Source organism: Fulmarus glacialis, unplaced genomic scaffold (genome assembly GCF_000690835.1).
Source record: "Fulmarus glacialis isolate BGI_N327 unplaced genomic scaffold, ASM69083v1 scaffold48623, whole genome shotgun sequence".
Lineage (NCBI taxonomy): Eukaryota > Metazoa > Chordata > Aves > Procellariiformes > Procellariidae > Fulmarus > Fulmarus glacialis.
This window is the reverse complement of record NW_009201921.1, coordinates 2088-18182: the sequence shown is the minus strand read 5'-3', so window position 1 is coordinate 18182 and position 16095 is coordinate 2088. Positions and strand designations below refer to the sequence as shown.

At 38.0% G+C, this 16095-nt stretch overlaps 1 protein-coding gene across 1 annotated transcript; it reads left to right on the top strand.

Moving 5' to 3' along the window:
* Positions 1 to 581: 581 nt before the first annotated feature.
* CNOT7 (CCR4-NOT transcription complex, subunit 7) lies at positions 582 to 15686 on the top strand (the record flags this gene model as incomplete). The annotated part of the gene is made up of 5 exons (XM_009574098.1): positions 582 to 787; positions 1094 to 1287; positions 4403 to 4564; positions 10637 to 10781; positions 15576 to 15686. Coding segments are annotated over exons 1-5 (729 nt in total), but the record flags the coding sequence as incomplete, so codon positions are not given.
* Between the last annotated feature and the right edge of the window lie 409 nt (positions 15687 to 16095).

Here is a 16095-nt window from a genome sequence, read left to right as displayed (position 1 = left end):
CGGGGCGCCCTTCAGGCCTCGTAGGCATAAGGAAGCGCCCAGGAACCCAGCCGGAGCGTGAGTCCGAGTCTGTCGGGCCGTGATTCGGCCCCCTCGCGCCGCTTTCTGGTTTAGCGCGGCCCGTACGAGCTGAAAGAGCTGCTCCTGCCGAGGCAGGCCGCCTGCCCGGGCGCCTCTTTGTTGTCCGCAGTGTCCCCGAGTTTGGCGTAACGCTGATAGTCGCTTTGCCGCTAAGTTTCATGTTGCACGCAGCCGTGGGATCCGCGGGAATGTGCCCTTCTAACCCGTGGGGGAGTAACGCTTGGTGGGCTCAGGTATCTCTTTTTATCTGTGGAACTGGTGCGCCTTGCCGGTTTGCCTGGCTTTGTGCAAGGAACGAAGTTACTAACAAATGCATAGGGTTTTAATTTCGGATAGTAATCTGAACTTACATAGCTGAAATTCACATGGTTTTGGTGGCTATGTTGTGCTCCTTTTATGAAATTCTGAAGAATAAAGCTTGATCCTGGTGTTTAAGCGTTTTTTTCAGATAAATGAAGAATAAAAACTTACATTTTGATACTTTGCTTTCTTTGTCTCCTAGGTTAAAAAAAATCATTAAAGTCCTCTTTATGAAACTGATCCTCAGTCAGGTGTAACTTTTGATGTATGGTCTCTAAAGACCCCCATTATGCCAGCAGCTACCGTAGACCATAGCCAAAGAATCTGTGAAGTTTGGGCTTGTAACTTGGATGAAGAGATGAAGAAAATTCGTCAAGTTATACGGAAGTATAACTATGTAGCTATGGTAAGTGGGCACTTGATGTTTATCTAGCGAATTACTGCAAAAAACATGATGACTTTGTTTGATGCTAGTAAATTAAAGCTGTAAACTTGTTCATCTATTTTCACTGAAAGAATAATGCATTCTTAATGTTGAATTAACGCTGTACGAACATTACGATCCCAATCTATTACGTTTTTAAATGCTAAATTTACACACAGTACTCTTCAGCCATGAAACTGTTAGATGCTTGAAATATATTTTATTAAAAATGAGCAGCATAAATTTTTATGGCTGTCTTTTGTTGAAGTTTTAATTCTGTTCTTACAGGATACAGAATTTCCAGGAGTAGTTGCAAGGCCTATTGGAGAATTCAGAAGCAACGCAGACTATCAGTACCAATTATTACGCTGTAATGTAGACTTGCTAAAAATAATTCAACTAGGACTGACATTTATGAATGAGCAAGGAGAATACCCTCCAGGAACTTCAACTTGGCAATTTAATTTTAAATTTAATTTAACGTAAGTGTTAAATGTCTGTGCTGTTGAATGTTATGTTTCTGACTTACTGAAAATGTATTACAGGTTGTGAAAGCTATAGCAAGTCTTCTTACCTGTATGATTGGAATACCATAGATACTTTATGTGAGGAAAACTTTTGTCGCCAAACATGTGCTTTCTTCCCTCATTTTTGTGCAGTCTGTCTTACTGTTGGTAATTTGGTCAAAAATGCTAAGCAATTTCAACAAAAGTTTTAAAAAGAGGCGTTTATACTTAGTGCAAGAGTTAGCTCTGCATTTTTATATTTAGCAGTTCGGAGTGCTTCTACCTAAACTTAGTTGTTAGAGAAGTCACATGTTGTTTCTTTGCATATTTTTAAATGGAAAATACCAACGTGAAGAAAAAAAAAGTAAATTTACCAAAGTGACTAATAAAGAAGTATGACAAATGTTATCAGCACGTTCTAAAGCAAGTGTGCTCTGTCCTCTTTAAAATAATGTTTTTCATGTTAAGACTCACAACATGTTCTAGATAATATTCTAGGTAAAATACTGCCAACTTTTTAATACTGCAGCAACTGTTCTTGTGTTTTCAAAGCAACTTATTCTATTAAGCTACTGTATTTTAATTTTCTTCTGTAATAGGTTGAAAGGCATTATTGATTCTACAGCATAACTCCTGTGGAGATTTTTGTTCTGGATTATTTTGTGTAAAGTTTGGTTAAAAAGCAAGCTGACTTTTACTATCTGCTGGAATAGTATTGTGACCTTTATTTCACAATGTGATTTTTATAGTGACAAATCTTTAAGTATAAACTTAGCTTTTCCAGTGGGATGAGATGCTTCTGTGGAGTTCTAATTATATCTTTAGCAGGTGGTCGACAAAGTTACTAGTAGCTTGAATTTTTTCCTGAAGTAAACATAATTGGTCTGATAGGTTTTCATATGGCCTGAGTTGAGTATTGGTGCAAACACTTCTCAAACTTAAATATGTTGAAGGCTTGGGGTTTTTTGGCAGTCGTGTTACAAGCTGATCACTGGACAGCTTGATATACATGAGTTAAAACTGCAGCCTACAAAGGAAGTTTAGAGAACAGACCTTTTTTTCTGCAGATAAAAAGACTTGTTTTCAAAGTAATCGGGGTTCTTGCAAAGAAAAAAAAACTGCTGGTGTATCTCTTGATCTTTCTACTTTTCTAAACAAGCAGTGCTGTGGCTTGTCACAAATCAGTTTGGTCTGAGGAATGACATGCTCTTTTTAGTTTTGTTTGAAGCACCTCTTGAAAGAAAAGGAAGTGCAGATTTGATATTTTGGTATCTCTAAACTTACATGGCCATATAAATGCTGTATGGAAGTTACCCATTGTCTTAGTAGAAGAGTATACTAATCCTGCGAAGTATGGGAGGAAGAGGAATGAATTAGTAACTTCCAAACTGTGGTCTGGGAAGAAGAGCCTGTGTTATGTTTTATTTACTTTCTGAGCTTCAAAGGTCTACTTAATATCAAGCAACTGAAAACAAAAGTAGTTTTCCACCCATTTGTGCCAGATGCTGCATAGATAAGACGGCTTAGTAAGGCAAGATACACGTAGTCACCTAACTAACTTGTTACTAGTTCACTGGGGGGATTTTATACAAAAAGGTAAGCTAGGTAAGTGCTGCATGAAACACGAAGATTTTTTTTTTTTACATGGGTGGAGAAATTACTTATCTTTGTCTGTTTCTAAACTTCCTTTTGGGAAGTGGCACTGTGCCCAGTGTTCTGCTCCTAAAGCAAAACAGCTGTTGGCTGTTCCTAGAAGGTAATTTTTTTGTGTGTGGTTCCAGCCAGGTCTTGTTATAGTGTGCTTTTAAAGAGCGTAAATATTTCTCTAAACTAACTATCCACCTGATTAGTGCAGAGCAACAAACTAGAAGTAAAACTTCTTTTTGTAAAATAGGCATGTTTGTTTTGGATGGGTTCTTTAATGTGTTACGGAGATGGACAGGTGTTGGGAAGCTGATGCCTTAAAGCTGGAGAACTAATGAGCATCTGCGTGGGAGGGAGGAAAAAAAGATACAACACATCTTGAGAATGTAGCTCTCTGTTCTGATGAATGATGACTTGCTGTTAGGAATAAGGAATATAAGTCTACAACTGAATCTAATAGTCAAGTTTGATATACTGGTTGTCTTGTCTTTTATTTTTTTGTGGTTTGTTTTGGTTGTTTTTTTATTAAAATTGAAAACTATACACTGAAGAGACTTTGTAGAATAGTATGTTGTGGACAGTAATATGAATATCATCCTCTAAGTAGAGCCACGTTTGCTTTTTTTTTTTTCCCCCCAGTTAACCATTCTATGTCTTTGTTATGATGATATAGATTAAATTTTAGGAAACACCCCCCATCCATTTCATCATAAAATCCTTAAGAGTTTACAAAAATGTTAGTGGTAAAGGGAGTAAATACAGGGATAAGAGGGGATCAAACAAGGCATAGAGGACTTTTTTTCCATCCTGTTAAATTTTAAGTCCAAAATATGGCTATTAAAGTTGAAGATGGTCATTTAAGAAGAAAACATTAGGCTACCTGAATTTTAAGGATTGACTAAATGGAGCAAGTACTCAATTTCCAGTTGTAGCGAGAATGGAGTTTTGATGAGCATGTGTCTGAACATTTATGTAAGCTTAAATCACAAGAAATGTGTGGGAAATACCATCCACAGAACTAATACAACACTGGGATCTGGAGCGTACTGTTCCTATAGTTCTGTAATGTAACATGTTAGTGCTTCAACTGCTGTATTTAATTTGTCACAGTTCAAGTAATGGATCTTACTCGGTAAAATATCTATATTCATACATTCACTTTCCTCTGTAGTTTTGCAAAAGGGGAGTTCTAGGTAACCGGAAGAGGAGCAAGAACTTGTCTTTTATGAAGGAGGTGAGAATGGAGGTGCCGGGAACGGTGAAATGCTAGTGAAGGTTAACAAAAGCTATGAAAAATGATTGGTTTTGTAATTAACACTGAACAGTTGCTCCTGCTCTGTGCTAGTGAAGTCTGTGGAATGAATAGCAAAAAAGAAACATTACCAGGTTTATAATCACTGAGGTTTGTAGATTTTGAAAATTTACTTTTCCCGCTCTCTTTTTTTAGAGAAGATATGTATGCCCAGGACTCTATTGAACTGTTGACGACATCTGGTATCCAGTTTAAAAAGCATGAGGAAGAAGGAATTGAGACACAGTACTTTGCAGAACTGCTTATGACATCAGGAGTTGTACTGTGTGAAGGAGTCAAGTGGCTTTCCTTCCATAGGTAAATTCTGCCTGTTAAGTATTTGAGTTTTCAATATTGATTATTGAATTCTAAAGCTTGGACTTCACATCATCTCATGGGTTAAGTGGTATACATCTGATAGTGTATATAGCACATATCTCGGTTGGTAAGACTGAAAAAACTATTTCTGCTGTAATACCTATAGCACCATTCTGTATTAGAAGAGTGGAGTGTACAGGGTAGTACTGGTGTTTTATTTTTGGTGTTTACATTGTAACCAGAAAACTGTAAACCAGACAAACATGAAACTCAGAAGCCAGCAGGTGGCATTGTATCTTTTAATATCTCTCATGCAAGTAATAATAGTAACAATGATAAAAGCAAACTATTCCTAAGCAATTCTTGAGCAAATACTGTTTGTCTCACGGGAGAGACCACAGAATTATCAGTGAAGAGTTTTATAAAACGCTTTTAAATTTGTTTTAAATCTCCTGGTAATCTGGGCAGCTGAAAATTACTCAGCTTGGAAGGAGAGCCCTGATAAGCCTTAATTCTAGCTGCAGTAATGAAGATATTTTACTATTTATTCCATCACAGGAACTCATCTTCCAAGAAGAAATAGAAATGTGAATGCTAAATCTCTGTGAATCTATCAAGATACAAAAGATCTTCGGGTGTTAATAAGATTTAACACTTCAAAACTTATGCAATAGTCATTGTATATTCAACTACGTGCCAGAGATAATTTGCACTTTTTTCAAGGAAGAGTGGCTTTAAAGGCTTATTGCTATGTAATGCCCTCAAGTTGACATCTTAAATGCCGGCTGCTAAGCAAATCCACAAAGGTAGAGCGAATGTTTTAGCTGAGACTAGTAGTTTCCTTACAGCCTTATTCTTGTTTATCACACATGCTACATTAATGGATGGTAATATGTAGATGATGAAATTAGAAAAAACCCAAATTCTTCATCCTTAAATATTAAATCTTGGAGGGAAGGTTGGAGGAGGGAAAGTCACATGGAATTAGAGACGTATTTATGTATTAACCAACTGAAAAATAAGGATTGCGTCAGCAAGGAATGTAAAACAGTAGTAGAACGGGGCATATAACAGCCTGTTGCAGAAGTCATCATTTTGACTTGCTTTGTAGACAGCAAGTGTTAGACTGACTTTCCAAAAGGGAGGGAGGAGGGGGGAGAGAAAAGACAGTTAACAGAAAGAAAAAAAGAGAATCCTCTTTGAGTATGCTTGTTCTCTAATCTGCCTATATCTTCCACTTGCAGCTGTCTTGACTCACAATATGACTCCAAAATAATCTTACTCTTGCTATCTTGCTACTAGGGTAGCAGTTTGGGGAAAAATACTGGAACAAGAATGCCATGAACTGTGTCAAAATAACTACTAAGGCTGAATTGGTGAATTAATTTTCTTTCAGCATCTTAAACCCATTATTATGGGCTCTTACGTGCATATTTGTGATTTACACTTGACTACAGTAAAGTAACTTGCATGGCTCAGGAGAACGGGAGGGGAGGCGTGTTACGCATGTGACTGGTACATCAACAGACACTGCCATGTAGGAGGAGCTACAGCCACAAAATGTTGTTTTTCCAATATTGCCTAATAACTTTAATGGCCCAGAGTAAGCTATCCTAGCAAAAGAATACCTGAGCCATTTCTAAACTAGGGATTCTTTTTAAAAGATAATTATATTGATTGTGTGTGATTCCTGACTAATATGCTGGTTGAAGTGCAGTGCAAACTATGTGCAGTAATGCCATTTTTACTAGTGCAGCTTATGAAGGGTTTTTGGAATGGCTTTATTAAAGTCCAGTTTCATCTATACTAAAATGAGTTTCTGTTGTGGACTTCACTGAAAATGTCTTTAGAAATCCTCTTAAGACAGCTATTCCAGCAAATGTTTGTCAAACACTGGTTACCCACAACTCTGCTTGAAGTCGGAGAGTGTTTAAAGGCTTTTGTGCTTGACAGCATGTTGATATTACCTTGAGCACAAAACCCTGGAGTAGTGGGTTAAGTTCTGAGGAAGCTAAGATTGCACAAAGCTATAAATGAGCATGGGTCACTTAAAATGTGCCATAAAGAATAGTAAACAGGTGTTTCTAAATATGTTTTAGGTTGGTTGTGATTATGTTCTATCAGTGGAAACTTAAACAGTGGGACAACTCAGTTGAAAATTCGTTTCCATGCAGTACTACTTTGCTGAAAAAGCTGTGCTTGGTAGTTGCTGACTGTGCTATTGCTTCTGGTTCCTTAAAATGCTTTAGGTTCTGGTTCCTTAAAATGCTTTAATTACTACTAATCCTCAAAATTTATGAGTCTCTTAGGAAGTGGGCAGAGGGGAATTACTGCTTTCTCAGAGTGTGAGGTTATGTTTTGGTTTTGTTTCATTTCCCAGTCTTTGCTTTTCTTGAACTCTTACGTAGTTTATTTCTAAGCTCTTAGCTTCTCAAACAGTTTTCTTTGTGCGGTTTTTATCTCTGCATTTGGTGTAGCTGCCTTGGCATCCTGACCTATTTGCAAATCTGTGTGGACCTGCAGTTCTGCCAGGCGTGAGTGAAGAAACGTTTGCACTGTCACTGATTCTTGTATACTGCAACTTCATAAGCGACTCCATCAAATCTTTTGTGTGTGTATTTGAGTCTATGAGGAAGGAGGGGGAAGCCCTGAATTTCTGATTCTTGTCACAGTGAAGAGAGCTGTGAGTGCTTGGCAGTCTTAACAAGTTATAAAACGGAACAGCTCAAATGCTGTTTTTGTGGATGTTCAACTGACTGATCTGCTGAAGCTTTGAGTGTCCACCTGTGTGCAACCTCCTCAATCTACCTTTGGAGGCTCTGTGCAAACATGCCTCTTAACCCAGATGTTTTTGGGAAGCTGGAAAGTTCCAAGCTGTTGTATTTCAATAGTCATTTGTGTCTAACTGATTTTAGTAAAATTTATTCTGTTGGATCATTTCTATTAGCCAGTTATAAAATGAAGTAAAGCTTTCTCAGCTCTGTCAGGTTTTGATTTATTTCAGAGACTGTTGGTGCTTGAGTAGAATTCATTGTTAATTGGCTATCTGAATTATTTCTGGATAGTAGGGGAAAGAAATACAGGCGTGTATGATCTTTTCCATAGTCTTGTTGCCTACAGCTGTCCACGTTCAGTGAAAAACGAAGGAAAAAAAAAAGTGGTTGTAAGAGTGCTTATGTTGCTGTATAGCTCCAGGGATTGTGGCTAGCTGTACTAAGTAACTTTAGGTGATTATATTAGAAATGGTGAAAGCTTTTTAAGCCTATGTGTTTCAGGGTATGAACCAACCACTAATTGCCTGTTAGAGGATTAGAAGAAAACTTCTTTAATGAGCAGGTAATTACATAATTGCTCACTGTGGACTTACTTGCTCTTCTGCTAGCATTTAGCAGTGGCCACTCAAAAATTTTTGAACTAGATATATCTTAGTCTTGAATTGGAGTGACAGTTCTTATGTCTGTGTAAGCTTGGATGACTGGAGTGTATTAGCCCTGAGAAGTATACTAAAAAGATTATGTAAATGCCTTGATACTACATTGTGATTAGTGAAGTGTGGTTTGTGGTGATTGTTATGAGCACAATGGGACTAAGTGTAAGCAGCTGGAACTTAAGGAATGTGAAACATCATTTGGTTGAGCTGACCCATGCTTAGGATCCCAGAACAGATATCTGACTGAACGATGTCATGCAATGGAAGGGTAATCCTGTCTGTTAAATCCACTATTCAGATATCCTGTTCCCTTTTTCTGTATGAGGATCCTAGAATGAAAGAATCTGCTATAATCTCCAGGGGAAAAATATATTCTTCATCGAAATTGCAGATTTATGGTAGCCTGCTACCTCTCAATACAAGTAGTAAATGAATCTTGACTTTTCTTTTCTTACAGTACTTCCTTCTGAATAGAAATTGGAAGTGTTTGACAGCATCTGTTTTCTAGTAATTCAGTTAAGTACATAATTCTTTTTTGGAAGAGGAGGGGAGTAAAAAAATTTGAGCCACAGGGATGACTGATGTCAGGAATTCAGTGAGTTAATAAGCGCTCTAATCTCTAGAGGAGTAAATCCTTAATCCTGAACAGTCTTTTTTGCATCTTTCTGAACAGCCTTTTTTTGCTAATGTGGCTGTTTGTCTTTTCTTTTTCTATAGAGGCTGATACAGGCTTCCCCACTATGCTTCTCCCCCCCGCCCTCCCCCCCCCCAATAGGTGATCTAATAAAATTAAGCTTCCAAGCCACTGTTTTGCCAAGTATACTACAGGTTTTTGCTTTGTAAGATTCGGCTGAAATCCTTTTTTATCTTTGGCTCCTTTGCTCCCTGGCCAGTGGTTGCTGCTATGGAGATTGGAGTGCCGCCAGCACAACTTCAAAGCACCAGATGCAGTGCAGGATTCATTCAACATGAAATACCCGTTTAGAGCACTGGAAACTCCCATGGGAGAGCTGCAATAGTCCGTACTTTCTGTATGTCTTGTATTAGTGGACTTTTAGCAAACAACCCATTCACTCCCAGCATGGTCAAGATTTTCTACCCTCTGTCTAGAAATTCATAAAGATGATGTAGAGAATCCCATCATATACAAAAGGTACAAAAAGCAATCCTCTTTACATTGAGTATGCAAGCTAAAGCCTTGAGCCTGCATCAGAAGTCGCCAGTCTTTGTGGGTGCTAAATATCTGCAGGATCAGTAGTACAGTGCTCTTAACTGCTTTGTCTTCTGTATTGCTCATCTCACAGTTGAAGATCTCAGTCAAGGTTTACCAAGTTGCAAAATTCTTGGTTTTAAGTATGATCCTCATGTAACCAAGAACGAACACGAAGTCTTAAACTGGGAATTTGGAGTCTGTGGTGGCCCCCCATTCACTTGAATTGTCTCTCAGCTATATGCTAAGGTTCCTTAAGTAGCAAAACTGATGCAGCCTTCAGTAGAGGCAGCCCTGCTGCGTCTTTTTGTCTTCTTTGTTAGTACAGACGTTTTTAAAATTGCATGTCAATAAAATCTAGGAGCTGATTTGGTTCAATGCAAACCTAATAACAAGATAACATAATCAGTCTCCCATCTAGTTCAGTGTGTATATGCATGAGCAGTCCTGCAAGTACAAGGGATCAGAATGGATCAGATTCATGATCAGATCATGAATAATCTGTCTTGTAATTTCTGCCTTCTAGGGAAAAGGATAACTAGTCATCACTGCTTTTTGTTGTGGTGTTCAGTCCTGCTTAATACCTGGCATCTATCTTTCCTATGCTTTAAACCCTCTGTTTCCTTTCATAATCCTCTGTAAAAGTACATGATTTCCCTTTTTACTTCCACACCTCGTTCCTATGTCCTCTTTCTCCAGTCAAGCTACTGAGAAGGAAGTCTTGCCAAACTCTTCTCTCTACTACACACACACACTATATATAATAATCTCAGTTTCTTCTAGCAAACCTTTACTGCTCAGTTATCTTGCTGCCTCCTGCTGATTTATATGTACACACAAAAAAATTTCCAATTTACTTTGTCCTTGCCTCCGAAAGGAGTAACAGTCTACAAAATATTAAAATTTTTCAGTTGTCTAACTGTGTGCTGATTGAATTGGGAAAGTTGAGAGACAATCTGCTCCTCTTCATTGCTGAGGGTGAAACTTGCCTCCAGGCATAAACGTGTTGGCTCTGGAAACTCATGAATCCTTTGGATTTCAAGAACTGTAGAGTGTCTCTATCTCATTCAGTTTGTAGTGAGAAACTCCAGTCTGTGTGAAAGGAACCAGCTAGGAGTCTTTTTCTGTTTTAATTTCTTGTTATCAGAAGAAGCCCCAGCAGCGCTACCTTGTTTCAGGATTTGGAGAAGCTCCTCTAGGCAGATCTTTTTTTGCTTCTTCAGTTGGCCTTATTGAGACTAAATTAAAATGTTTTCCCTGAAAGCTGCAATGGGGCCATTTACAAGGAGGTTTAGTCTTTTTTAAGTGTCAGTCTTAATTGCATTGAAATTAAGAAGAATGTCCTGTTGATGTGTAATAAAGTCTTGATGCTGGAAGTGAGAAGGATACTTCTGAGTTATTTGCTTATATTGTTTTTGTTATTGATTTGCAGTGGATATGACTTTGGCTATTTAATCAAAATCCTGACAAACTCTAATTTACCTGAAGAAGAGCTGGACTTCTTTGAGATACTGCGATTGTTTTTCCCTGTCATCTATGATGTAAAATATCTCATGAAGAGTTGCAAAAATCTGAAGGTAAGTAATCTGTTAATGGCTCAGAACAAATTTTGGTTTTGGAGAGAGAGTACTTTCTGCTAAAAATACTTATTTTCTGTATTTTTATTTTCTGGTTTTGCTTTGATAATACCTATTAAACAGCCTTGTGGTCTCAAACTTTATATATTTAATATTAAAGGCTATTGATAGAGGCAGGCAGGAGCACACATCGATTTTCATATTTTTACCGGTTAAAAATAGCATGTTGATACTGTATTTATAGTATCCAGTCTTTGTTGACAGATGATAAACCTATGTTTGGAATTGATCCTTCACTTCTTGAGCCATAAGAATTGATGGATTTCATATACTCTTATTTCCTCATTGTGCAGTCCACTAAAGGACTGCAGTCGTCTTGGCAAAGGTAATTGCAACGATGATGCTGTGGAAGTGTCTTGGGAAGAGGAATGGAGTGAAGAATGTTTCAGATGGCCCCATAAGGAAAGATAAACAACAGCATATGTTCAGGGACAACATGTGACTTCTAGAAAAAAATGCAGTACCAGAAACTAATCTCTCATGTCAGGCCAGCGGGGTTACTAATTGGCTTACTCTATCAGGCATAAAATTTGGATACTTTATTGGACTGGACAATGAATGGAAACTGGAACTAAGTATGTGAAGGGAAGACTGCAAGTGAAAGAAAGATGCTACAGGGATTGCTAACAGCTTTACTTGCCAAAGAACTGTAAGAGTCTGGACTGCTGCTGGAATGAGGTGCATCGTTCATCTGAGGTGATTAATGACTTGCTGCTTTTGTGGAAAGTAACTCGATTCTCTAGGCTTCCTTAATGAGAACCTGCAGGAAAAAGAGGACACTGACTGTAGTACAACCAAATCCTAACTAAGGGATGGCTTGCCACTTCATCGTGCTGAACTAGTGACCTGTGTGGGGTTTATAGTCCTCTGTTTCTTTCTGAGTTAAACTAATAGAGTGTGTCACTTCTAAGTAGTAGCCTACTTGTGTGGGAAGTAAAGTGTGTAAATCCTTTTGTTAATCAAATTAAGGTTGAAAATGGAGACCTCCCTTTCAATTAGTAAGAAAAGTATACCTACTTGTGTTCATCTAGAGTTGTTATTGGTATAATCAGCCGGGCAAATGGCTGAGTATTAGAGAATATCTTAGAAACAGTTTTTCTCCACAGAGGCCAGAAGAAAAAATGAAATACTCATAAACTTCAGGAGGAGGGGCGGGGGGGAAACCCCAAACAAAAAATGCTCTCACTTTCTCGTTCCTGGTGAAGCAAAGTAAAGCATCTGCTGTCTTAGTGGTGGCGATACACTTACTAAGTATGTATAGATTATACAGAATGTATAATCCAACTTTAGTGATGTAGGGAAGGTGACAGAATGACATCCGTGTCACCATTCCAGAGGTGACATTCCCAGTGGGTTTGGGGAGGAGGGGATTGTATTTCCTGTCATTTCATTAAGACATAGTTGTGTGTAACCTGCATTGTTTAGAGACACTAATGTTTTTTGGAAGACAAGTAAAACCTTCACAGGTCTTATTTCAGCAAACCTTAAGAACAAGGGTGATTTTTTTTTTTTTCAGAGCTGAATATGTAGGTCAGCTTTCCTGCAGTAAATGTTGATCCTGTCACCTAATCTGCAGACTGGTAATGACAGCAGGGGAAGGGATGTGGACTACCCTACCCCTCCAAATTTACCAGTGATGAAATGATGGTGGACTTGTACTGTACTGAGAGCAGCTGTCTGAAACAAATTGCTAAACATTCAGTGTTGTGACTCTAAAAATGCATGCGCTGTCTCCTAATGTCTGTCACTTACAATCTCTATTAAATTGCAGTGAATTGAACTGCTGTGCAGTTGTCCTTTATTGACTTGTCTAAGTTATTTTTCTTATGAAAGTCACGGACTTGCTACAGGTCCCCCACTCCCTGCCCCCACACACCCAAAAAAGAATTTTTGGCATTGGGAAGAGAAATATGCTTCAGGATTGGGGAGCTGTTTGGTGCTCTTTTTGTGGAATTGAGTAGTCTGTGAATTTACAGTATGTTACTCTAACTTAAATGGACATGAATGTACTTTACTGGCATGCAGATTGGGAGTTAACTTGAGATATTAATGTAATATAGGTTGAACTGTTGCTTGTTCTTTAAAAATCTTTCTATGTAGACAATTCCAAACCTTTTGATAGTAATGGCAACTCTAAGTAATGTAGATTTATAGACCTTGTTGGAGACTTACTTTTAATATGGGGGTTTTTACAGAACAATGAGCTCTGGTACGAGTGCCATGAAACCAGTGTTTGAACCGGATTTGCTGTCGACTATGGTCATGTGATTATGTAAATCATTCTGTGGCCTTTTTCTTGGAAAGACCGATGCTCTGAAAACTTCGGAAGAATTTGTCCTTCTCCTCCAAGAGTAAAGTGTTCATATCTGGAGTGCAAAAATCTTGCCTGAAAGAGAATCTCAATAGCCTATTAATTTTCAGAGACAGCCAAATTTTATTCTGTAGTTATTGCAGTTATAGACCAGGAAGTTCCACACAAAAGTGATGTGTGATATATTTACAAATAGATATATACCATTAAAAGCGCTATTTTCAAAGCATTCTTCTGTAGGCTGCTGTTAATTTAAATTTTGAATTACTAAGTGTACATTCCAGAGCTTGCAGCTGCTGTGTAAATATTACTTATTTTTATTCTTGAGTGTTTTTCTTCAAAGTTATTTGAAGCTAGAGTAGATAGCAGAACCTGATGATGAGGCACTGCTAATTTGCAGCTGGAAGTGGAGGGTTTAGGAGCAGAAAATGGTGCCTTGAAAGGGTGTGGGCCTAACTGCTGTTGCTAACTCTAACAGCTCATTATTGGAGTTAAAAAGTGGAGAACATGCTTGTATCTGAGATGCACTTTTTTCTCCTGCCCACCAACCCTCAGCATGTTTTTGATATATCTGAGCATGTTTGCAGTGTTCAAATGTTGTATCCAAGCACATAAAGAAAACAAGCTAGCTTCAGTGCTTAACTGTATGGTGTATAGAATTACTCTTACCTTAAACTTCTGTAGACTATATTCCTACTGCTCAAGCTAGAATAAAACTAGCCATACCAGTACTAGGTTTTCATGTTGGTTTGTAGGTGTTACTTGGGAATGTTATTACTGAAGCTTCCATCTTTTAAACAAAAGAAAAACCTGTTGCATTAAGATTTACAGGAATTTTCATAATGTTTGATCTGATTTTCAAGTCAGACTTTTTTTATTGCTCTGTGAGTTTTAACTTTGACTGTTATGTTTTTGCCTCTTACTGCTTCCCTTCCTGTACTTGAAACAGGTTAAGAGTGGAAGGAAAGGTGAACTTGGATACTAGGCAGTCTTTCTTTAAAAGCATTGCCTCTGTGCAACATTTTTGCCTTGCAAAGCTTATGGCAGCACTAAGGATTTTGTCTTTGTTTTTTTGATCTTTCTAGACCTTAAAGAATGTGCATGTGCTTTAGTCTATTTCCAGTTGCTTTATTGCTTAATGATTAAAAAAAATTGATGTGCTTACAGTGTAGCTTACAGCATTAAAAGGTTGCAGTTACAGTATAACATGTCTATCCTTCAACTGATCTGTGTTATCTATGTAAAACCAAACTGACTTCTGACGGGTTTGCTTCCACACGTAGTGGTTATTGACATTTTGAGGGGCACTAAAAAGAGGTTTATTTGGTCACTCTGCAGTTAAGGGAATAGTTTTTCACATAAGCTTACTGGGCTTAAAAAAAAAATTTGCTTCAAAACTGGAGAAGTTTTACCTTTGCGAGCAGATAGATTTGCAGCTTTGGAGTGATGTTTACAGCTTCACAGTCTGTCCTTTTAAACCATGTATCAACATTCAAAGCAGACAATTACTGTTTTAAATTGTTCCCTTTTTGTATATGAGATGTTTATATACTTTTTTAAGAAGTAGGTTTCATTACACATGTGACTATTAAATATACATCTCTAACAGAAAAGCTGGCTATACCATTGGATTTTAGTATCTTAGAAAACTAGCTGCAAGACGATGGATTTTTTGGCATGTTTTTTTTCCTATCCTCTTGTGGCAGCTAATGAAACAAACTTTAAAGAGGGGTAGAATATCTTGTAGAGGTGGAGTGGGCACTTTCTTCCTTTTTTGACTTTACCACCGGGTTTCTAAATGCCTGCTGTGTAACGTTTTCCTGGACTCCCTGTAGTGTTCTAGATACTTAAGGATACTCTCAGTTTTTGTGAAGGGAAGTGGAAAAACCCTCAACTTAATTGTTGAAAGGTAAGTGGAAAGTAAAAGGTCAGTTTCAAAGGAAGCCTAGATACTTTAACACATGGAGGCATATGGGCACCTGATTTGTAAGCACTTGAATTCTTGTGTTTGTAGAACAATGTTTTTACCTTTTAAACTTTCATTCAAATAGAAGGAGTACAGGAACACCTGGTTTTGTTCTTCAGCATTGCCAGTCCTTTCAACATCTTGAAGGAATTGTTTTGCTAAGTAATGACATCTGGTTACTGGAGAAGCTGGAACATGAAGGAGTAATAGTTTTGTTGGTCACAGATACTGCTTTATTTAACCAATACTGACACAGAATTCTAATGCTGTTATTGATACTGAAAGTTTGATTCTCCAGGTGTGTATTTACCTAGTATAATAACTGTTTCAGCTACTGTGCAAATGTTAAAATATACCTGAGGTTGTATGACTTGTGTAACAGATTTTCCCAAATATAGCTGTTCAGTTTTCTGATGTAATTTTTTTCAGCAGTTAACAAAAATGTTTTCTTTTTCAGGGTGGATTACAAGAAGTGGCTGAGCAGTTAGAGCTGGAAAGGATAGGACCACAGCATCAGGCAGGATCTGATTCTTTACTCACAGGAATGGCCTTTTTCAAAATGAGAGAAGTAGGTGGATGTATTGGTTTTATCTCCATGATAGTAATGTACTGTGATAGTCAGATGGAATTGTTGATTCTGATAAGTCTGCCCTATTTTAAGGAGGTCTCTGAAGGGCTTCAGGAGTCAATCCTTTCTTGACAAAAATAAGACCACCTGTATTTTCCCCAGAGTAAGTGTGAACCAGCCCTATTGATTCCCTGCTTAGCTGCTGTGAGTGAGTATTGCTTCCTGTTTCCAGCCTGTGCCCGGCTTTTGGGGTTTTTGTGGGTTTTTGGTTTTGTGGGGTTTTTTTCCTTCCCTGTTTTGCAGGGTACCTTTTTTTAGGTGACTGCTGCAGTGAGTTATGAGCTGCTGGAGCCAGACTCCTTTCTGGGTGACCGTACTCAAGCCAATATTTTTTTGAGCTTCTGCTCAG